This window comes from Eimeria tenella, genomic scaffold, assembly GCF_000499545.2.
Source record: "Eimeria tenella Houghton genomic scaffold, Eth_scaff78, whole genome shotgun sequence".
Taxonomy (NCBI): Eukaryota; Apicomplexa; class Conoidasida; order Eucoccidiorida; family Eimeriidae; genus Eimeria; species Eimeria tenella.
Window position 1 is genome coordinate 115208 of NW_013543451.1, and position 23671 is coordinate 138878.

A 23671-nucleotide genomic window follows, 5' to 3' on the forward strand; every position below is an offset into this window, starting at 1 on the left:
TGGACGCGTGCCGCTGCAGGTAGCAGCAAATTTGAGTTGTATGCTGTTGTGGGGAGCAGTATTTTCTCGTTGAAAAGGTTGCTGCCATGCGAGGTAGTACAATGACACCACTAGACTGTCAGCGAATACGAGGATGGTAATGATCCCTCATTGCTGTAGACTGAACATTCGTACAGTGGCTTTCTGTACGAAACATGTGGGCTATTGTATGCGATATGTAGATTGGTCATTTTCTCCCTAGTAGGGAGTTGGTATCCGGCCGTTTAAAACGCCTGTCAACGCCAGTCACCTGTTCATTCCACGTCACAAGCCTGCGCACTAGGTAGGAGGCATACGTGCTGCAACATGACGAATGCACAGCAGGGTCTCAGAGAGCCCTTCTAATCTAGGAAGGATAGTGTGTAGACAGAGATAACCTATTTCTGCCAAAATACCACCATTTGAGCGCGTATGCCGGTACATGTTGCCTGTCCTCGGTGAAGTGTAACGGTTGCAGGAATTTTTCACGGCAAGTCTTGGAACTTCCAGGCTAGCAGATACGATAAATATCTCTCTATGCGCTTATAAATTATAGTGCGCCCTTGTTTTGATTTTCACGGGTAATGGTGGTCCATAAAAAACCCATTGGCTCTTTGCCCTAGTCCGACGCATGTCCTTTCATTCCCTCGAGAAGCCGAAACTTTGGATGGAATTTACTGGACATTTGTAATTAAAGGAGAAGTTACTGATAGAAGAAATATTTGGATATTAGTTTTTGGAGGAGAAGTGCCATTTGTGTTGCGTTCAAAGGTATGTGTTCTACTCAGTGCCACACTGGCTAATACAGACCGTAGCAGTCGGTTTGAGCGACGGAAAGAGAAGTGTCCATCTTTGTTCGTTCTCTTCCCCTTGTTATGGCTTATGAAAAGCTATGAGTCTTAACACTATTCTCGTGCCTTCCCTCTGCGCCAAACTGCTGCGACTGTCGACCGCTGCAGGAACATACCCGTTCACTGGCCCGCCTTCCGGGGTACGAACTTCGTTTAGACCTGCTCCTCTTTCTTTTTCCTAGAGGGCACCCGCATGCAGCATTGCACCACGTTGTTCCCTTTCAGCGATGCTTTGAGTCTCATGTTATTCGGTGTGCACACACAGAGCAACACCGGAGACACCGGCTTGTTCGGCCTTCCTCTCATCGCACATTTCCTGCCTTCTCATTGCCACTCGCGTCCAGCAGTGCTACTTGTTGAATTTCTTGCTACGGGTATATACTGGAAACACCTTCTAGCCTCTCCGAAGAGCACTCTGGGGTGGGGGGTGGGGGGCGAAGCGGGTGTACACCAGACTTCGCCCTTCCTTACGTGGATCCCGACACATAGGCCTACTGTGGACTTGCATATCGTGGCACGATGTTGGAGTCAGTTGTTGAGCGGCTGCTAAGCCGCTACCTGGCTCCTTACGTGCAGGGCATCAGCAAGGAAAAATTGTCTGTGGCCGTGTGGAGCGGCAACGTTGAGCTGACAGAATTGTATGTAAAGCCAGAGGTCTCTGACCTACTAGGCATTCCTTTCAAGCTTGCCTGGGGCCGCATAGGGAAAATTACCCTCAAGATTCCTTGGGCTAGCTTGGGCTCATCTCCCGTATGTGTGGACATCCAAGATGTGTATTTAATGCTCGAGCCAAAACCCATTCCCCGGCAGGCGGACGCAGAACTGCAGCAGCAACTCAGACTTACCAAAATGCAGCAAATAGAAGCTTGTGAGGGTCAACTCCAGGAAGTTCGGCAGCAGTTGCAGCAGCAGCTGCAGCAGCAGCAGCAGCAGCCGGGGAAAGACGCCGAGGGAGGTTTCTTCTTTCGCCTCGCTAATAAGGTACTCAGTACGTTGCAGGTCAGCATCAAAGGTATTCACCTTGCTCTTGTAGATCACGGGAGGGGATTCAAAGCGGGAATACTGCTGGAATGCATGTCTCTGCACAACACTGATGAAACATGGACACGCCAAGACCAGCAACAGCAGCAACAGCAGAACTTTTACAAGGCTTGCGAGCTGACAGGCCTAGCCGCATATTGCGCGCTGGACCAGAAAAAGGTAGCGGCAGCAGCAGCAGCAAGGGACACCTCGGCAACCGAGCTCGAGGAAGAGTCGGAAGTGGATGCAGAGCTACACCTCGGAAGTCCTCAGACCTTTTCTAAGGGGCCTCAAGTAGGAGCGTCTCCTGGATCTGCCTCAGAAGAAGGGAAAGGCAGAAGCAGCTCTCCAGAGGAGGCTCACGCTGTCAGCACAGAGCTGCATGACGAAGAGCTCCAAGGCAGGTCAACGGAGACCCCAGCAACACAGGTATGCCCAACGGGGATGGAGACATGCACTCGGGGTTGTGAACAGCTCGCTATCTAGCCATCTGTTATTCTGCGCAGCTCTTCGTTCTAGCTGCTAAATAGCGGTGTGCTTGTTGCTTGTGGCTGTCGGGTCGTTGCATGCGGTGCGCTACAGACAGAAAAGAAGGCAACCGAAAGTGGGAGCCCCGCAAGAACTTCTTCCTTCTCTTTTGAAAGCCCTGTTGCCTCTGGCGCACCTTCGAGAGAACAGTCACGGCAGTGGCATCGCCAGTCCCCCGCGTCCTTAGGCGGGACAGGAACGTCAAGTGCACGGGCAGCGGCGGCTGCAACGGGAAGAGCAACAGGAACCGAGGGCAGAAAGACAGGACGCTGCAGGTATATCCTGAAGCCCCTCCATGTGCGCTTGACAATAGCTCATGCAGCAGCAAAGCACGAGTTCTCTGCTCGGCTGGAGGTCTTGAAGGAGAGCCATGGAGTGGCCATAGGGAAGGCTCAGTTAGCAGCTTTGCTGCAGCTACTGCATGAAGCCGGAGCTCGGCGAAAACGCTGCGAGAGACTGCTGCTGCGGGAGGCGCACACAGTGTGCCTTGCTCCTGAGGACCTGGAAGGGAATGGAAAGACTCAGCGGGAGTTTACTGCGCTGTATGGACGCCAGGTTCAGGTGGAGGCAGGGGTCAAGGGCGTACAGCCATTGACAGCGAAAGAGGAGAGACGTTTGCAGGTGCTTTATGACGTTGTGGGGGTTCGCCATGTAAGTCTTGCAGGGCTCCTGAGGTGTAGAGGCTTGCAATACGTATCTGCATCCAAAGAGGGTTAGGTACACGACAACGTCCCTCAGTGACGCAGCAGAAAGCGAACCGTAGAGGAGGGGATGTTGAATGACTCGAGTTTACGAGATGATAGAGGGACACATTAGAGGCCAGTAGCACGTGCGACTTCGAACTTGATGTTTAGAACTTAGCTCTGGTACTTTTTGAGCATGCAGCTAGCGAAATGGCGGAGCATTTGTAGAGAAGCAACAAACCGAGTCCTAGAAGAGACACAAAAGGTGCACGAATTGAGACACCCCAAACCCCCGCCAAGGAGATGGTGGCAGTGGACCGCAGGGCGGGTTCAGCCGCAGCAGCAAGATGAACAGCAAGAGGGAGACGAACAACCGCTCATAACTCAGGAGGACATACAACTGATCATGGACTCTGTGCAGGCAAGTCAGGCGCCAGCGAGATACCGAAGCAGCATAACAAAGGACCAAGAGAGGGCAGAGAGACACACGGGCAGCCAAGATATCCAGGCAGACACAGGCATTCTTGTTTCAAGCTTGAGCGTTACTTACGGTGTAATGCAAAGTGTTAAGCACGCAGGCTGTAAGGTCTGGTCGTGTTTTTGTGCGCAGAAGGACGAGATTCTGCAGGGTATGGATCTGCCCTCAAAGTACCATCTAAGTTTTGATTTGTTACAGTTTCGGGTGTCTCTGGAAGATGACGAAGATGAAGAAGGCGTGTATAGAGAAGACAGTGAATCTCAGATACCCCTACAGAGGCCCTCAGATCTCCCAGATGAGTTCCCGCTGCCCCCACGGGAATGCACGGCGCTTTCACCTGCTATAGAAGCAGCAGGAGCGGAACAAATACCAGCAGAGAACCTAACAACGGAGACAGTAGCACCAGGGACGGCTGAAGGGAATTTTTCATCTTTTATCTCTGTGTCTCTTCGTGGCCTTCGCGCCTCCTTAGACTGCTGCAACCGTCAAGATTATTCAGGAGAAGACAACGCAGAGTGGGCTTTCTCTTTTTCTCTGGCAGATTTCACAATCTGCCAGAAGAAGCACGCTCTCGTGCACTTCCGCAGCGAAGGAGACAGCAGTAGCAGCACTAGCAGCCCCTACGGCAGAACGCGCGTGGGTATATTCGGAGAGACAGGAAAACTGATGCAGCTGCCATCAGCAATATTGCGTGCGTCTCCCAACTCTCTAGCAGCAGCTAGGTTTGTGCTGCAGCACCAGCTCACCCCTCGGGGGAATATCCTCTGTGTGTCTATCCATTTGGCCCCTGTTGTGGCATCTGTGCGCCCGGACCTCCTGAAGACACTTTGCGCCTTCTTTGTTTTTGACACCCCAGACGACGTCAGGCGCTTAGAGAGCGCTGAGTCTTCTAGCTCTTCAACAGCTGTGCCCAGAGTTCCCTCAAGTGAGCCTGCTGAGAGCACAGCAGCCGCTGGCTCTTCAGATAGCGAGGCGCCAGAGCAGCTGCAGCGGGACCTCGGTGCAATGCGTGCGCGAGAGTTCGTGGAGGGGCTGCGAGAGAAGGGAGAGACAGTGTATGCTGCTGCCGTGCATCGCCTGCCGGCGTTGCTGCAGCTTGAACTTAATATTGCTGCTCCAATTTTCCACTTCGACTCGCTGGCCGCGGGCAGTGTGTCTGTGCATCTGGGGACATTGGCGCTGAAGACCGATGGACCCTGCCCGTACGACTCTCTGCGGGCCATGGTAGACCTCAATGAGACGCGGCTACTGTGCACTCCTAAAGATGCCCGCGAGGTGTCTCTGCTGCGTCCTATCCCGATCCACATGCATTTACAAGTTGAAAAATTGTGCCAGATAAAACTGGACGTTTCGTTTGAACATATATACGTTGAGGCTACGCCAGAGGCAGTCGCCCTCCTGCTTGCGGTCCCCGCTTCACTGGCCAAGTCCGTCATGCACCCATCTCTTCCGCCAAACGCTCTTGCAGCTTCAGTTGCAGCTTCGGCTGCTGCTTCTGCACCAGCCGCTGTTGGTGGGGTTGAGGAGGCTGCGAAACATGGCAGCCGAGTCCCCTCTGCAGCTGGAACGGCTTTACAGACAATCAAAGAGATTCCAGCAGCGCTGCGAGCTGCACCAGCCTCCCCTGACGACGATAACAGGAGCAGCAGCAGCAGCAGCGACAGCTGTAATGGCAGAAGTTTTGTCCTTGAGTCCACGTGGCGGTTTAGGCAGTGCGGATTTATTGTTCACAGCAGCAGTGGTACAAACGAGAAGGGGGTGCTGAAGGCCCAGATTTCAGATTTGGAGGTAGAGGTTGGGGCTGACTCTGGAGAAGGAACCTGCAGTGTGACTGCAGCGCTAAGAGATGCCTTTGTTTCTGACCCCTCCACGGACTCGCTGCTCTTCCAGTCGCTTGACCAGCAGGTACAGATTCATTTGCACTCTTTTCCGGGCTAAGAGCTGTAACGTTGACTTAATCGTTGCCGTAAACCTATATTAAAGATCCCGAAAAAGGGTATCTGACCAGATCTCTCTAACTTTCGCTATAAAGCCGTACGACTTTGTCATGGAGATGAAGCTACAGCAAATGGCCCGCTGCGGTCTCCACTGGGCTGCCTGTGTACTACCGGGCCTTCCCGTTCACTGCTGTATGTTTATGTCTGCTTCTCCTGTTTTTTCCGTGCGAGGCTTTTGCTTTGGATGGCTGTATTGCTAGTGCGTAATTATTGGGATTTTGTTTCTCTCTCTGCTTCTCTCAAGGCGTCGAGTGCCGCCATCTCCCCACAGCCGTCTGTGTCCATAGAGCAGTATAGGAGTGCGCTGTCTCACGCTGACACGCTAGGACAGCAGGCTGAGGCTTTCCACGACGCCTTAGATGAGCCACTGGATGAACCTGAAGGAGGAGCTGGGAGCGTACGTAGCCTGCGACTGTCTCTTAAGTACAGCAAGGAAGGTAGCCCACAAACAAAAGTCGCCCTGGTTGTGCTTCCGGCGGAGTTCCACTGGAGACAACAGTCTCTTCTTCAAATTATCCAGACTGCACAGTTGTACAAACAGCAGCTGCACCAGCAACTCTCCGCCGCAGCAGAAACCTTCACCCGACCTCCGTTTTTATCAGACGCGGCGTTCGCAGCTCTGCACGACGCTCTCCAAGCCATGCAAAATTCACTCGCCCGCGGTGACGGCAGCGACCAGGCAAAGCTCGCTTCCTCATCATCTCCTACCGCCAGTGGAAACAGCAGCAGCACCGGCTGCAGCAGTTCAGGTGACGGAAATATCAACGGAGTTCCTTGGATGCGCACGGGTATGGAGGTTGGAGGCGAGATGCCCCCTTTAGCTGCTCTCTCAGACATCAACGTGCAGCACGGGAACGAACCTTCAACCCTTAGGAGTAGCAGCAGTAGGAGCGAGATGGCCTGTTTACCCGTATCTCTTTCGCTGGATTTGACTGTTCAAGGAGCAGCCGTGTCTTTTTGGGAAGGCCGCTCTGTCTGCTGTCGCGTTGGAGTCAGAGACGTCTGCGCCCTCGTGACTGCCTACCCCAACGGGGACAGCGAGACGCTCCTCTCAATCAGACATGCAGCAGTAATCCTTAATGGCCGTTGTGTTGTAGCCCCCAGAGAGCACCAGGAGCAGCTAGAGCAACAAATAGGACAGGACGTGGAGGAGGAGAAGATGCAGCCGGTTCTTGTGTCACTAAAGATACGACAGTACGGGGGTGGGCACCCTGTAACGGGCCATCCTCTTCCATTCTCAGTTTGCGTTTCAGGTCGTGTGAATCAGATGTGTTTAGTGTACATACACCAGGACATTCAGGCCATCATAAATTACTTGGAAGACGGCATATTTGATCTGTTCATTTCTAAGTCGTACGAAGCAGTCAAACAAGCCACCACAGGCTCTCGCTCTCTCTTCGCGCTCCACATTGACTGCCCACTCTTTTTTGTACCTGAAAACAAGGCAGCGATTCCTGCACTGCAGCAACAACAGCTGCAAGAGAAACAGGAGCAGTCTCCCCGTCCAGAGAGTGAAGCTGAGTCGGTCGCTCTTGCTGTGGCGCCAGCTAAAGTTGAACTGCGTGGTCTTGGCCGATTTTTTGTCTTTAGCGCTGGCATTCTGCAAGTCAGTAATGCTTATACCCCTGTGGCTGCCAGCCCTGGTCAGGAGTGCCCCCAAGGCGGAGGCCACCGGCGTGACTCAGGCAAACACAACGGAGGAACCAGCTTGTCAGCACGGTCTGGCCAACAGGGTGAGGCCAGCGCCGTCAGCACAAGCAGCACAAGCCAAGTGCAGAAGCGGGAGCCTCGTGACGTCGCAGCAACACCAGCACAGGACGATGTAGCGTTCAATTTGAAACTAGACTTCTCAGGCATGCAGCTGAGCGCAAGAGACAATGTGGATAAGCCCCTGCGGGGCCCCGAAGCTGGTGGGGATTCTGTTAACGAGATGACTTCGATCGAGGGGAAAGTCTTAGAGACAGCCATCGTGAGTGTACGGCTGCAAGCAGCAGGGCGTGTCTCTGTGGTGGTCGAGACTTCACCCTGGTTGTTGCATCTTTCTAGGGAGCAGCTCACGCTCCTCCTTGATGTGCTTAACGAGAACCTTACCGGACAAGGATACTCTAGTGCTCCTACTACAACGGCAGTGGGCAGCAGCAGCCAAATCAGCGAAAAAGGGAGCGACGAGGCTGAGAAGGCGCTAGAGGCCACGTCGATGGAAGATCTGTCGCCTGTTCTTCGAGTAGATGTGCGCCTGTGTATCCCTAAGCTGCTGCTTGAGACGTCGGTGGGGCCCCACACTCCGCTGGCTCTGCTGACAGTACACCGCATTGCTGTCATTGCTGATGCTACCACTTCAGCAGACGCGGGCACGCAGTTCCACCTGCAGGTTACAGGGGATGTCTTTGCTGTAGACGACTTGCGGCCGAACACGGTTAACTACTACCGCAGGCTGGCTCATTGCACAGGAGGAGTGTCCGGAGACTTCCAAGGGGGCTCACGAGAGTCTCCGGGGACTTCTGATGGAGGAGATATAGAGGGAAGTGAACGCAATAACGATAGTGCTATGGATGGAGATGAAAGCTGCCGCCCTGCAGTGTCCCTACATATGAGCTCCGGAGGAGGAAGTGGAGTGATTGAAGTAGAGCTGAGAGATGTCACTTTATATGCACTTGTCGTTGGTTTCACCGACTTGGGCAAATATTTCTCTTATGCGTACGCATGCAGCACCATGAAACGGTACCCGAAACCACAAGCCCCGCTCTTGGTGGAGCGGCAGCAGAAAGAACAGAAGAGGCAGAAGCAACAAGATCAGCAAGCAAGCTCTGCACGCAGCTCGCCTCTAGGACCGCGCACAGTTTCAAGAACCTTTGAGAAGAAAGGACCGACAGCAACCCAGCCGGCAGAGTCTCAGCCATATCGGCGCAGCAGCAGCAATTCCAGCAGTGACAACAGTAGCAGCAGCACGATGATAAGCCTGCGCGTGTTCAATGGGCAGTTTGTGGTGTTCTCGGACCTGGAAAGTCCCACCGCCCCTTTGATTGTGTGGAGCGGGGACTTCTTTGTGTCTCTGATTTCTGGAGGCGCTGCTATTAGCTTGCAGCAGCTAGAGATACAGAGCAGCAAGGTCTCCCGGCTAGAGGCAGCGCCTGGTGAAGGTGAGTTTGCTGTTAGTAGTAGCAGCAGCAGCATTAGATGCATGTCATACGAGTACGCTAGGGTCTCCTCCTTCGGTACTGGGCAGTTGTTCCGTACAACACAACCACAACAGCTAACAAACACTGCAGAGGAAGGCGGCCAGCAGCAGCTAACAGGCTCGGCATCTCTTGCGGGCCGCGTTGGGCACGATCGCCAGGAGCAGCGAGGACAGCAGGATAGGTATGGAGAGGAGTGTTTGCTGGTCGGGAAGTGGCCCGATGCTAGCCGGCTCATTCCCTCCATGCTGCCTGAGGGGGCAGTGCTGCTATGTGAGAGCTTGTCAGCTCGCGGGAAAGGCATTTTCTTTGCGGCTGCAACAGATGCAGAGCTACAGCAGCATCAAGGAGACTCCGAGGAGGACGAGGCAGATAGTGACGCAGATGAGACTGATGATGTCGCAGAGACAACCCGCACCCAGCTCCCAGGGCAGTCTCGGATGTCTGCCATGCAGAGAGCATTTTCAGGGGCTGCAGCTGCCGCGACAGCTGCTGCTGCTGCGGCTGCTGCCGAGGCGCCACGCGCCCTCACGACGCGACATAGCGTGTATCTCAGCGGAGTTACTGTCCCTGTGGGGGCTGAAAGAGCGGCAAAACGGCTTGCAACGCTGACAACGAAAGTGCGAATGCAGCTTGTCGTACCCAGTGAGAAGCGCTACCCTTCCCGTCCCTTCCGAATCATTTTTCCCTTTTCTGCGGCTTTGGCTTCAGCTGATTTTTGCGCTGCCACCCTGGCGTCGCGATTCGTGCTTCTGCTCCCGTATTGTTTGCAATTGTACTGCTGGTGTTGCTTCTGCCGCTGTTGCCGTTTTAACTTTCTGCTCCAAAGCTGCACAACACCACTCTACCTGCAGCAGCAGCGGCAAGAGCGCGTCTGGGGTTGTTGCTGTTTGGTTTTTACAGCCTTGCTGAAGTCGTAGCACATAGTTATGTTCTCTTTTGCATTTGCAGAATTCTTCCTTCGTGTTAGCAGCAACGACATTGCGCTGCTGCTGAGCGCTCTGCGTGGCGTCAACTCTGATGGACCAACAGTTGCTCTCTTCCCAACTGAGATGAACCCTTCAGGAGCAGCACCAGCGCCTGCAGCAAAACAGCAAGCTGACACTGTGCCATCCAGTGAACAGCAGTCAAGCGGTAGCCTTCCGCAACAACAACAGCGGCAACAGCAGCAGCCGGAAAAGCTCCAGGCACGACAGCGCGAGGAGCAGCAGCAAGAAAACCAGTTGGAAGTTGCTCAGGACGTTCGGGTGGTTGTACAGTTGGACGGTGTTGATCTGCTGCTTTTGGATGATTTGCGAGCATCGGTTGTTCCACTGGTGCAGGCACACTTGTCTGTGAGTCAGTTGAAGGGTCGGATTTCTCGACAGCGCCTTGTGGTGTCCTTGACAGACATGCACTGCGGTTTCAGCTTTCTTAACGTAAAAAGTGGAACTTGGGACCCCTTCATAGAACAGCTGACCCTGACTGCAGTGTACAGACGGGACCTAAAACTGGAGAACAGGCTGCAACAGCAGCACCAGCAACGGCTAAGGGGTAACAGCACAAGCGGTAGTACCGCTGCAGCAGTAGCAGCTGCCGGGGGTGTCGCTGCAGCGGACCAGTGGACAAATTCGAAGGCGGCGAGGGCACTGCTAATCAGCAGCTACAGCCCGTTTTTGTTGAATCTTACGCCTCAGCTCTGTCGGCTGTTGTCTTGGTTTGTCCCTTACTTACTACAGCACATCCAGCAGGGGCCCTCAAAGGGCCCTTCGTCTACCCCTGCCTCGCGAACCGCGAGTGTGGTGCTGGGCCCCGATACCACTAAGTCAGGCTCCCCGTCTGCTTTGGCAGCAGACGCCGGGGGAGATCGAAAACAATCTGCAACAGTATCGCCTTCAGAAAGGTCTGCCATCGCTACTGCAGCTCGGGGGTATGCAGCAGATGCCGCTGCTGCTGTTGCTGCAGCGCAGCAGCTCCAAGCCAGCGGAGCCCCGTTCAGGTACCTCAACCTCACAGGAGAGTGTTTGTACGCTTTCACGCTTGTTTCCGAGCAGCAGCAAAACGAAAAACAGCAGCAGCCTGGGCAGCAGCAGCAGCAGCAGCAGGGACAGCAGCAGGATGCAGACGAGGACGAGGAGAGAGAGACAACAGGCGCGGTGATGGTGCTTCAGGTAGGGGGCTCAATGTCTCTGCCACTGGAGGCCCTCATGGAGGGTCGCACAGCTGAATCGTCGCGGAGCGCCCACATAAGGCAGAGAGTGTTCCTCGCGTTTTGTCCCCCGATTTCGGTAGTACAGCAAGTGGCAGAGGTGCTGCCCAAGGTCTCGTATGCAGATATTCTGCGCAGTCTTCTCTGCACCAGAGATACGGCGAAGACCATTGACGAGCTTCTTGGTACAGATGAGACGCAGCCTGCTATTGCTGATACATCTCCTGGAACTGTTCCCGCTACGAAGACTCCTGCCCAACAGCAACAACAGCTGAGGAGAAAGTGCGTGGGGCCTTTCCCTCATGGAATGCGGGCAGTGTTGGTAGAGGCGATGAAAAGCTACAGCGTAACTCTGATGCTGCCCAACTGTGAGCAGCTGCAACAACAGCAGGCGCCTCAGCGTACGGGAAGGCCTGCGAACTTGCTGGATGAGACGAAGCAAATGTTAAAGTCTGCTCTGCATGGGGCGGCGGTTGGAGATACGAAGCTGCCTGAAAGCAACCCAATGGCGACACGCACCTTGACTTCCCCGGCGAAGCAACAGCAGCAACTTTCACAGAGCACTACTGGAGCCCTTGAGTCTTCGGGAGCTGCACGAGGTGGGCTGCAGTGGTGTGTGAGATTTTGGCGGCACCATCACTCAGTTGAAAAATTCAAGGTGCAGCTAGTGGGGAGCAGAGAGATGCGAGTAATTTTTGTGTACTATCACTTCTTGTCAAACGAACCAGTGTGCTACAGCTATATTTGCCATGTCCTTTGTTTGGGTGTTGTGCTTGGTAGGCTTCCGCGCTTCTTGCATTTGCTGTCTTTTTCATTGTATCATATCATATGTCAGATGTGCTTCTGTATCTGTGTCTAGCAACTGGCAACGAATTTGAAGGGTGCACATCTAGTACTCGCCTTTTGCACCCCTATTACAGCAGCCTCCATTTGTTGCTGCTTGCTGTATATCTGCTACCTCTGCAGCAGGCAAAGAGTGGGCCTTTGTGAAGCCGTTGTGTTGCTGCATGTATCTATTTTTGTGTGAATCTCTGTGTCTGTCGCTACAGGAGGTACAGCGCCGAAGCATTCCTCTTTGCTTGATCTGGGAAAGTCCCTGTTGCACGTTGGAGATGCGTCCCCCAGGAGGGCCAGCCGAGGGGAATGCGAGCTTGTAGGTCAGGTGCTCAGCCCCCACCCCTCCTACAAGCTGCTGCTGCTTACCTCTACATTGATTCTGCATAATCGCAGTGGTATGCCTCTGGAAATCTGTTTTCTGGACAAGGGAAGACGACCTATGCTGCTGCCAATGGCAGCAACTGCAGCAGCACCGCTCAGCGTGCTTCAGGACCAGCCCGATACACAGCCAGGCGACACGCAGAGCTTCAAGGAGGTACTTTCACTTGATCCTCAGCTACAGCAGATACCCCAGTGGATGCTAGAAAGGCAAGAGCACCAGCAAGAGCAGCTCATGCAGGAGTTGTTATCGCAGCAAGAACTGCTCCGTCTGCTGCAACGTGCAACCGACAAAAGTGTGGCAAGTTATCCCAGCGGCCGCAAAATATCTGTTGAAGCGACTCGAAGCCGAAGGCTTGGCGGCCCAGGGTGGTCGCCCCTAGCGTTCCAGCAGCAAGAGCAGCAGACGAACAAGTATGCATACACATTTCTGCTGCCAAACCAGCACTTCATGTCAGTGCCCCAAGACGCGATCTTGGGGTCTGGATGGGCCCTCGTGTGTTTCCGCCCTGCAGCATTCGCTGCAGACAACAGGGAATCGGAGAAGGGAGAGGTGGGCTCGTTTTATTACAGCTTGCTCCTTCAATGCCCTTTAGCAGAAGGCTCCTTGCTGTAGTCCTTCAATGGCGAATGAAGCTCCTTGTACCCCACCAACTGTTATTGTTTTCATGTGTGGCTGTTCCTATTCGCATTAGAAGTTGCATCTGTCATAAGTACACATCTTCTTGCTATGCTTGCTGTGCTTGTTTTAGACGTTTAATTTGTTTACCGTCGGTTTTTGTCATGAATGTGCCTGTTCGTGCTTGTCTACAAATCCATGGCCGGACTCTATGTGCCATCTGTCACATTTTTGTTGCTGCTGCTGCTAGTTTGTGCGTTTCTTTTGCCTTCAGAGCTTGCACTTGTATCTGTTGCATCTGTTGTGTCTTTATGTCTTCTGTATCTTACAGGCCTTCCCTTCTCCACCTGACATGGTGCCCTATTCGGGCTGGTCTGAATGTATAGACACCCGGAACCGAAGTATCGGCCAACATAGTGCACAGTGTGCCTACGTGCCACCTGAAGAGCGCGGCTCTACCGCTGCAGCAGTACTTGCAACGAAAGATGCAGCAACTGCTGCTTCACTTATAAAGCGCGAGAAGGTCCTCTTTTTCCATTTGTTGCAAGAAGATCACAAGACAGCCTTTCCAGCAGAACGGATGCTGCGGACCCTCACAGTTTTCCCCTCTCTGACACTCATAAATACGACATTGACGGAGTTGGATGTTTGCGTCCTGCCTCCCACGTTGGGTGGCTCAGGGGCCCAGCCAGCGTCCACGGCTTTGCCCCACAGGAGGCCTCCCGCAGCGTCAGCAGTGCAGCGGCTGCAGGACCTGCAACAACGCCCCGTCCTCCAAGCTACGTTGACCCGGCAGTCTGTTTTTTATGTTTATGAGGTCCCTCCAAGCCTCCACCTGTCACTATGGCTGCGATTTACAATACTTGACGGGGCGCAGTGGTCGCCAATGCTCCCAAACTTCCTTGCGCCAGGGGTAAGCTGCTTACTATGGTTTAGTGTAGCTAGCTGGGCCCTAGCTTCCATTGATTACGCCGACAAACACCAGAGCAATAGCTCGTGATGCAGTTTTGCCGTCAACTTTCTGTTTCCAAAGGCTGGAAGTTGTTGCTGCATGCTTATGCTTTTCGCTGAATCTGTCTCTGGAGGTTTACCTGCTGCGCAGAACGGCGTTTGCGAGCCTTTTTTATGTGTATTTCGATTATGTCAGTCGTCGTCTGTGTGGGGCTTTTCAGGACGGTGTCGTCTCACGCATACTGCTGCCATCGGTGAATATGGCCCCAGTGGAGCTAGAGGTGCTGCAGGACGCAGCCGAAGTGGTCCCGTATCTCCCACTCCTCAGCCCCAAACAGCTCGTAGCCGTCATATCGGCCCCCCGCCTGTTTGTTGACAGGACAGGCCTCAACATCAAGCCCATACACGGCGGAAGATACTCTCCAGACTTTGGAGGCTATTCTCTCTTAGGCGATTCCACGGTGAGCAGCGAAATTTGCCTCAGTGCTAGCAAAGCCCATCAGCAGAAATTAGGGGCATAGAGTAGCTCATCGAGAGGGCTGAGCAACCTCATAGGCTAGAAAACATGGGGTTGAGGGGCCTTATAGTGCTATAGCAACGGGACAAGTTGCCTCCCAGTGCGGCCACACCGGCGACTTTCTCGCCTTGGAGCGCAGGCATAGTGATATTGATAGCCATAAGTGCATACACAGTATTCATGTTATGATTTATGAAGGGGAATACGGGTTGCTGGGCTATCTGCGGCGCGCGCACGCGCATGCGTATAATGGACCAAGGTCCTTTGCAGTAGGCAACCGAGTAGACTGATAAGTGAGGTGCTAAAAGAGACAACCTGATTTCACCAGCTTCTGGGACGCGCCGTCAGTGCCGTCCTACGTGGCGTTACCGTTTCTACTTTTCGACGTTTGTAGCTCATGTGGCCACTGCACTGGCTGTATTAAATGCGTGTGAGGATCAGCGGGCAGGTGGGCTGCTTGTTCAGAGAGAGTGTGCGTTTGTGTGATGTGCGCTGAGGTGTACACAGACACCTGAATTGTCGCTTTTCATGGTTCCACGTGGATCAGAGCCCGTGGAATGTCGAGTGGACGTCCCTGCATTGCACGGCTTCACTCAGGCGGAGATGGCCGCCCCCTCTCGACTGTATACCTTGCGGTTGAAGACCGATCAGCTCAGCATGTCTCAGACAGCAGGCAAGCCATTGTATCTTTTTTCCCTCACCTTTTGTGCAGCCACAAGTACTCAGATATAACGTAAACAGAGGAATCTAGCACCAAGCGCGGCTCACTTCAACGCAGAGGTACATGGCTTCCTAAAGGGGTTGCCTGTTTCCGTTGCGTGCAAGTTGTCCCAATCTACAGTCGCAAGGAGGATCCTGTACTGCAGTAGCACAGCAGCATGCTGTTGCGACATTCCGTTGCAGAAGCATCTAGCTGCAGCAGCATCTTGCTTCAGTCTTGTGCTTCGTGCAGATTCCCTGTTTCTTCGTTGCAGTGTTCGTTCAGGCGCGCTTTGTCGCGTGGTGTCTTTGGTGCCAGAGTTTCTGCTGACAAATTGTCTTACTCTGCCACTGTACTTTAAGCAGGACCAAACCCAAGGGCCCATATTTGAGGGTGAGTCAATTGACTGTTTGCCCCTTCATATCTGGGTAGTTGATGCCGACCACGATAAAATGGCTTCTTCTGGATGTAGGAATGTGGCTTTGCTTTTGCAACATCTGTTGCTAGTGCCGCTGTTGCCGCTGCTGCTGCCATTGCTTTGTGTCTCTGCAGTTTGCTTTTGCTGCTGTGTGGGGCTGTTTGGGAAGTGCTGTAACAGCGGCACAGGACTAAGAGTGCTGCTGCGGTAGTTGGATTCATGCCTGCTATGGTGGCTAGTGAAGTTTCTGAGTGCACTCTTGTGCACTTTCTGTGGCTGTTTGTCTGCCTTTTCTGCTGCCACTGCTACTGTTGTTGGTTTTGTTTTGCTTTGCTGGATTGCGTGGAATTGCAATGAGGCAGTTTCGTTGCTATCGTTGCAGTGCATCCGGGAGAAACACACGCAATTTTTTGGCCGCGTGAAGATCTGCCTAAGCGTTTGCAATTCGTCGTGGGTCGCGGCAAAGTGTGGGGATGGTCAGGGCCTGTTGAGGCCAGTGAGGAGACAGCTGGGAGGACGTGGGTGGCCCTTCCCACGGTCGGCAGCAAAGGGGAGCAGACAGGTGAAAAATAAGTGCAGCATTTCCTCATGCAAGTGTAGCAGAAATGTGCAAGAAAACATAGAAGTATTAATAGTTCAGAAACCAACGTAGAGGGAAGCAAGTATATAGGCAGACATGCAGAGAAACAAACAGATGGAAGAGGTGGCGGCAAGAAGACCAACACTGACATGTGCATGCGTAACCTCATGCGGTAGACAACGGGGTGCTGGAATTCAACTCGCGTATAAAAAGGGCAAATTAAAATCCAGAATAAAAACGCTAAGGGGGCGGAAGCCAATCTCCAGCCACACAAGTACACGGAAGCCAATGTCCAGCAACACGAGTATACAAACAAACACAGACAAGGATGATCAAAAGCAAAATGACGGATATAACATAAAAGCGACGCAGGGTGTGGGAAGCGTAGATAGGCAGAAGCCGCCACCGAGACAAGCACGGACGAACTGATACATCGGCAAAAAGCACCATTGTTGCGCATGTTTTGAGCCTGAACTTCTGACTCTCTTCTCTCAGCTTCTCACGCGATTGGCCATACTTGGTCCGGTTTGTGGCTAGATAGCGGTGCTTGAAGAAGGTTGTTCATCCACTTCTTTAGATTTTTTGTGGAGATATGGAAGTTGGTGCGTTCGTTTGCGGTCTCGTTTGGGTGAAAAACGCGCAGAAGTGTACGCCGTAGATGTGGCGCCTGAGGGGGGCGTGAAGGGGATCGCTATACGGGGCCCAGACACACCAGGAGCATTCGTTGTAAGAAACAACTGCTCCATAGTGCAGCGCGTCATGGTCCACACCTTCCACGCTGAAATGAACAGCAGCAGCAGCAGCAGCAGCAGGCAACAGCCAAGGCCTTCAGAGGCGGACTGTCACTTTTTTGCTCATGAAGGGCAGTCGGTGGTCTACGGGTGGCCGTTTCCCTTCATCCACAAATCCAGACCGGTGCGCCCGAATCCTGGTGACAACAACAGGCTGCCACTCTTTCGCAGCGCCATGAACTGATGCAGCAGCACTGAAACTAGCACACACAACAGCAGCTGCTGCATGAATGTGACTGAAGGTGGGCGTTGTCTGAAATGCAGTGTCAAGTGCTTCTGTGGCTGGATAGCAAGACTGTGGCACCCCGAAAGCCAATACTATTTGACATGGCGAACCCCCAGTACAAACGTTACGAAGTGAGTTTAGGCCTTCCAGGGGTGCCGGATATAATTGTGGCTTCTGGAAAGAGAGGCGACGACACGCTTATTACTGTCCAATCTAAAGACAGCCCAACCTTTTCCAAGCAACTCACGCTCGCACCTCAAGCCCCACAAGGACAAACGCCGCAGCTAGACGTGGTGAGGAGCCAGCTGAGCGTAGATGTGCTTTTAATACTGCTGGTGTTTCTGCACCTGCTTGAGTTTATGCTATTCGTGTTCACTGTTGCTAACTGTGGTATTAAAGGCACTGCTACTTAAGAGCTGTTGAAGCTACCGTTGCAGACTTATGAGTTGCTGGTGCTGGCGCATGCACTGATGATGCTACTGCCGATTTTTCAGCACCAGAGGCTGCTGCACTGGTTGACTCCTCCGCTGCTCTGACACGTGCTGTGGATGCATGCTGCAGCTGGAGAGCGCATGTATTCACACGTGCAAGCGTGTGCACATGAAGAAAATGAGCCTTTCATGAATGTTTGTGCGTGAGCACTTTTGCGCCTTAGACAGTTGAAACCTCATTCACGAGCCTTGACGTAGCCGTGAAGATACAAGAGGTTGCGGTTTCGCTGATATGCGACCGTCTGGCGGAGGAGCTGTGCTACGCGAGCCTGTCCCAGCTGGCAGTGGGGCTGCAGCAGAGAGGGGACAAGCAAAAGGTCGTCTTAAGAATTGAAAAGGTTCAAATAGACAATCAAATGGAAAGCGGGAAGAAGCCGGTGGTTCTTGCAAACAGAGGAGGCAGAGATGCCAGCAACACAGACCCACAGGTTAGCTCACAACACGCACTGTCGGTGCTCCTCAGATCCGTACAAAGCATACGAAACAGAGCACAAGTCTAGGGCTTCAAAGACAAACATTCAAATGCCCGATTGAGAAAACGGAAGAACGGTAGTAATGTATGTCTCCCTGCCCGGTGACTTGTGCACCTGCAGAGTTCCCAGGGCGTTCTGAAGGTTCCCACACCTTTCTTGACTATATTTATGGTGCGTTTGAATTCGGGGAGTCGAGACGTAGTTTTGAAAAGGGCTCTGGTGGAGATAGACGACCTTGAAATCGACATAGATGCGGACATGCTCAACGGGCTTAATGTGAGTACTGGGGCTGTAGCTAAGCGCTTTAGGCAGGCATTCAGCCCCATATAGCCATGTCGTTTCAGTGGGGAGGTCTGGGCCTGTGGGGTCAGTATGCACTTGAGCAAAATTTGTATCGACGCAGAACTCCAGCGCTCGTTTATGCTGTGTATATACTCTTTGCTGACTACTCTTTGCTGACTGCGCCTACCCAACTTCACTTTTTCGTAGCATTCTTTGTGGTTTACGTCTTTATTCTTGCCCGTACTGATGCTGCTGTTTAAGCTGCAGAAAACGTGCACTCTCCATTATAGGCCCTTTTCCAGCGCTGATGCGCTTGCTCCTCCTGCTGGTGCTCGCGTCACTGCCAGCACTGCCGCCATTGCTATTGGTTCTGGTGCTGATGCTGCTTTTTTGTGTTTAGGACTTCCTTTGGTCGTGCATAATAGCGTTTGGGTTGGCTGATGCTGCCTCCCGGCGTGCAGTGTCGTTGGAGGAGCTGCAGGTGTGGGGCTGTGAACCATTAGTACGCAGTTACGAGCCCCCGCCGCTTCCTACGATTCTGTCTCTTGAATCCTTGGTAATTTCCCGATTTAGAGTTTACTGTTGGTGCTCCTTCGTCCTCGACAAAATGCACATGATGTCAGACCTGCTGAAATTAGGCCTGCGCATTCTCATGGCTTCCGGAAGACTTGAACTCACTGTACGGACCATCGGAGCCGCACTGACTGCGGTTGCTGTTGTTGCTGTTGTTGCTGTTGCGGCTGCTGTTGAAAACTTCAAAATAGGCTCAGTGATGACTGCGTCTGGCGATTCCTGAACGGCCACTGCAACGCCCTGCTGCGACAGTTGGTGCCCCTGGCTCTGCTTTCTTTGGTTCTTTAGTGCAATGCTGCCCTTCGGGCTCGCTACCTACTTTCTTGTGCGCGTGTTTATGCAATGCTGTTTCTGTATTTATATTTGGATGCATGAATACGTTCACTTTTTTGGGTTGCTGCTTGCTTGTGTTCGGTGCTATTCCAAAGGGGGCGCGGCTGAGCTTCAGCCAGGAGGAGTTTCGTTACCTTCGCGGCACCGTGGCTTCCTTCATGTCTTGTCTCCAAGAACGCTACACATACCACCTGCTGTCTTCTCTCTTCTCCTCCCTAGGGCAGTCTTCACTGCTAAATCTGCCGCGCATGCCGTACGAATTTGGGCGCAACACCATTGGTCTAGCAGCCAATGCCGTGGACAGTGTCTCTGCAGGTCTGGGTTCCTTGCTGTCGACCTTTACCTTTGACTCCAACTACATCAGCAAGCGGCGACAAGAGAGGGGCCGCGGGGCATCTGGCGTACGCGAGGGCTTTCTCTCGGCAGGCAGGAACATCGGCGAGGGGGTTTGGGCCCTGTCTAGCATTGTCACGAAGCCCATAGAGGGCGCTCAAAAAGAGGGAGTGGGAGGGTTCTTGAAGGGAATAGGCAAGGGACTGGTGGGCTCCCTTGTGAAGCCCCTTGATAGAGTAGGCCAGGCCGTCTCAGATGTCACCAGAGGAATACACGCGGAGGTCAGCAAGCCTATGGGCGCACTCAAGCTCATCAATAAACGACTCAGGAATCCACGTATGATTGGCGAACAGGGACAAGTTCGGTGAGACACATGCGCTTTAGCTACACCGGGCGGTGGCTGCTACCGCACTTATCAAATTTGGCGCTGCTGCTACCGCTGTTCATGCGTTATCTGTGTGATGGTGCGGTTCTGCTACGAGAAATGGTGATTTCGCCGCAAGCAGCGGCTTGCAAGGCTTCGTGTTTCCCAAAGAGCTCTTCAGTAGACCCTTGGCTGCTGTCGCATATGCATAGTTTCACCATCCGCTGGACTGTCTAGCGCCGGTGCCGCGCTGTTCCGCTAATTCTGTAGTTGTTTCGCTGTTGTTTTTTGCAGCCCATATGATGAGACGGAAGCACAACTGCGACAGAGTCTTGGCCTGGCCGTACTGCGTCCCATGCAGAAATGCATGACGGTACTCGAGCAGGACACTCCACAGCGCTGCCACTTGGCAGTTCTGTTCTACCCACAGGACATATTCCTAGTGGACTTAAAAGGGGGACTGCAGGGGACCCAGCAGGGAACTTCCCGTCGGGGAAGCAGCGCAGGCGATGAGGCTGGTGGCCAAGTGCACGTTCTGTGGCATGTGAGCGTGGCAGACATACGGGAAGTAAAGGCTGGGAGTCATGGAGTGATCGTGAGGACATCTCAGAGCTCCTCAGGAGCCCAGCCGCAGACCGAAGCAGGCCTTGGAAGGGCCTCAACGCTAGGGATAATGGCTAAGACTCAGGCAGGTAGACGGAGCACCCAACCTTCAGTAACTACAGGGGCGCAGAGAGACATCATGCAAACTTTTCATATCCCCTGTGCAAATGCAGCACTCGCCAATGAGGTTTACAGGGAACTACTTGAAACGCAGAGAGGCAGCGCGACTATTGTGGAGCTCGGGGCAAATAGACGCGCAGCGGAACTGACTTGAGATGCACAACGCTGTTCACATTAGTAATGCGAACGACAGCGGCAGGAAAAGGCACAACGGCGGCAAGAGGAACGACAAAGAGCAATGACTGCAGCAAAATCGTGGTGCTGCTGCTTCGCAGCGCATGGTGATAGAAGGAATGGCATATGTGGTCTTGGTTTCAATCTGGCTTGCAGCCATTCAAGCTTTCGCTTTTACCACTTTTGGAACATAAAAAACCTTAAGGAGCCAATGCATACAGAAAGAAGAAAGAATATACGGTCTCGTCCTGTTTCCGTGTTAAGCAGCAGCGTGTTCAGGATGTGCCAGAGGTAACAGGCACTGAATTTTGAGGCCCAATGAGACAGGACAACTATCAAGTTTGCACATGGTCTGGCACTTCGGTGCGCAACTTGCTTTTCTTACTCTAGTGCAGTCTGCTTTCAGTTTCGCGCCTGCACGTTTTGGTCGCTCTTCGGTTTGCAGCATCAAGCAATATTGGACTTCTTTTCCCGGCAGTGTTGAGGACCTTCGTGTGTGCTGAGTGGGTGCTTGTGACCCCGAAACCACGCTCATGGCCTGCTCTTTGGCTCGCAAGAGGTTCTTGCGGGCTTACATTCAGTGTTAGTGGCCTCCATTATGTGCAATTAGGTCCTCCTCGGGAGTGAGTCTTTTGAGACATTCTTCACACCATTCATACTTGTCACGCAGGACACTCTATGATCCCAGTCAGGCTAATAATAGCATAGCATGCCCCCACTTCATACGATATTGCTATACTTCGAGTGAGCCTAGTTGAAGTCCCGCTGATGCCTTTCAAGAGCGTGGTACGTAGCCATGCCGGTGCTGAGGCCCTTTACAAAATCCGGGAAAGCTCCCAGAAGATCCTCTCGCCTAAAGGCTTCGCTCTTACTTCTGATGGGGGCCCACCTGGAGTTATTTGCGAAACGAGCGGATGAGACTGGCACTTAAGGTACATCTCGCGGGGGAACCTACTCTCCAGAGTGTAGCTTCAAGCGTTTTGAGGTGTGGATGAATGCGCACAAGCATCTGAACCTGTCGCCGTCCTGTCTGATTCTTCCTTATCAAATGCCCTTACTGAGCTCTGTGAACCAAGAAGGCCACTAAAACATCTGTCCGGCTTACAATTCAGGCAATCTTCAAAAGGTGCAACTAGCTCTCCTCCTGTCAGTAATTGGGACCGCTCGAACGGTGCCTCGTGGTCTCCTCTTCAACAGATGGAATGCCCTATTACAGACAGTAGTTTAGGGCCAATTCCCACTTACCGGGCTCCAAAGAGACACAGGCGTGTCCCCTTTGAGTCACAAGGTAGGCCCTTAGCTTGAACCCATTATGGGTTCCGGCATTCCCACCATGACAACGTGACTCCACCACTGGTGTTGCTCTAGTACCCTCAGCTCACGCGGTTCGCGTATTAGGAATAACAGAACATCAGACAGGAGGTAAGGACGATCATAGCAGAGCCTTTAAGGCATCTCCTAGCCGCTTACACGTCTATGTGAGCAGGCTGGGAGCCTCGCGAGGCCCGAGCGTTTCACAAGCCCATTGTGTGCTTCCCTATCTGAGCGCTCCAGACAAGGCTCGCCATGCAGGGGCCAAACACGGATTGAAGCTACCCTAACGCCACATACCCACGTGACTGTAAAAATTAAAAGCTCGACACTGCCTTCGATAGTGCCCAAAGGAAGTGGGGAAAGCACCACGCCCTCTCCCCGAAAGCTCTACACCTCATTGTTCTACTTCAAGTGCGTGATCAGACGACGTTCACCTTTGACACTTCATGCTTTATCCTACGTTATTTCTATGTTAGTTGTAACAAGTTGTCAGTTTGTTCCTGACACACCAGAGACCTGAGTATGTCCCCCAAATATGCAGTGTGCACTCTATCCGCGGTTATGCAACCCTGAAACGCTCAGAACTGCACAAAACAGAGTAGCACAATGAGACTGAGGTAACTGTATTCGGCTACGACCGAGGGAAGCCCCTGACGTGAGCATACAGGGAAGACTATCACCACAAGAGCCCAGTCGGATGAACGTCCTTGTCTCCGAAGCTAACTGTCTGAGGGCAACCCGTGAGTGTATGCCTTCCTTTAGCTGCATGGTCTTGCTTGCTAAGAGCACAAGTAATATTAGGGCTCCTGAAGCTGACAGTAAGAAGGCGAGCAGCAGCTGCTGCCTGTGCAGCCGTCTCGCCGGTTTGCTGCTGGTGGTGCCTGTCGCCGTGTCTCCTATAGGCCTGTGTGCGCCAATGTGGGGGGTGTCGGGTTTGGTGTTTATTAATGTTTCTAATTTTTCTTTCTTGAGGAGTTGACCTCCTCAGGGGCCCCTATTCTTCACTTTCGTGAACGGGAGCACTGCAGACAAGAGGCAGCAGGCAGCCAGCACCCCAGCCGCAGCCAGGTGACTACACCTGCTGCAGCTGCTGCTGCTGCTGCTGCTCTCGGTCGGTCTTAAACCCCACAGTGTAGTGCCACCTGTTAGAGCATTTGAATCACTGTTTAATGCATTTCTTGTCTTCCTTATGTCCTCGCTGAGCCCAGACAGAGATATTGTCGCCTGATCGCCGACACCAAGCCCTGCTTGTCCCAGCCAGCTCGCCTTACAGTGTCCTTGTTCCTGTTTTTGAAGTGTAAAAAAGGGCCCAGTGAGCGCTTCAAAATGCCTGCCATTTCTTCCTTAGACGCGTACCGTTCCAACCTCTAGGCCCTGGACTCCGATTCATTCCCCTGGCCCCGCTGCCAAGCCTCAGGTCACTGAGTCCTTGCATTTGGGTTCCACATACCCCTCAAGGCCTTCGTATGCGTCATTCAGCCAATTACTCGGAGCCTTCAGGGCACTTGCCGCTTCATAGTACAACGCAGCATCCCTAACTACCTCGAGCAGAAACAGCAGCCGAAGCAACAGCGGAACCCAAGAGCCCGGCTTGCCTGTATGTGTGGACTGGTTTCTTCGAACTACTTCTCTCCTGACCTCAGCCGCCGCGGCGG

The 23671-nt window shown here is 53.1% G+C and overlaps 1 protein-coding gene across 1 annotated transcript; it reads left to right on the plus strand.

The window, feature by feature from the left end:
• Positions 1-1388: 1388 nt before the first annotated feature.
• ETH_00009255 lies at positions 1389-20682 on the plus strand (the record flags this gene model as incomplete). The annotated part of the gene is made up of 19 exons (XM_013378204.1): positions 1389-2318; positions 2472-3068; positions 3303-3521; positions 3711-5483; positions 5820-9396; positions 9703-11538; positions 11989-12707; positions 13105-13686; positions 13946-14185; positions 14749-14914; positions 15227-15334; positions 15742-15921; positions 16583-16854; positions 16995-17249; positions 17612-17875; positions 18041-18196; positions 18603-18881; positions 19204-19805; positions 20100-20682. 19 exons carry the CDS (start codon positions 1389-1391, stop codon positions 20680-20682), a joined length of 13338 nt encoding a protein of 4445 aa, XP_013233658.1.
• Positions 20683-23671: the final 2989 nt, after the last annotated feature.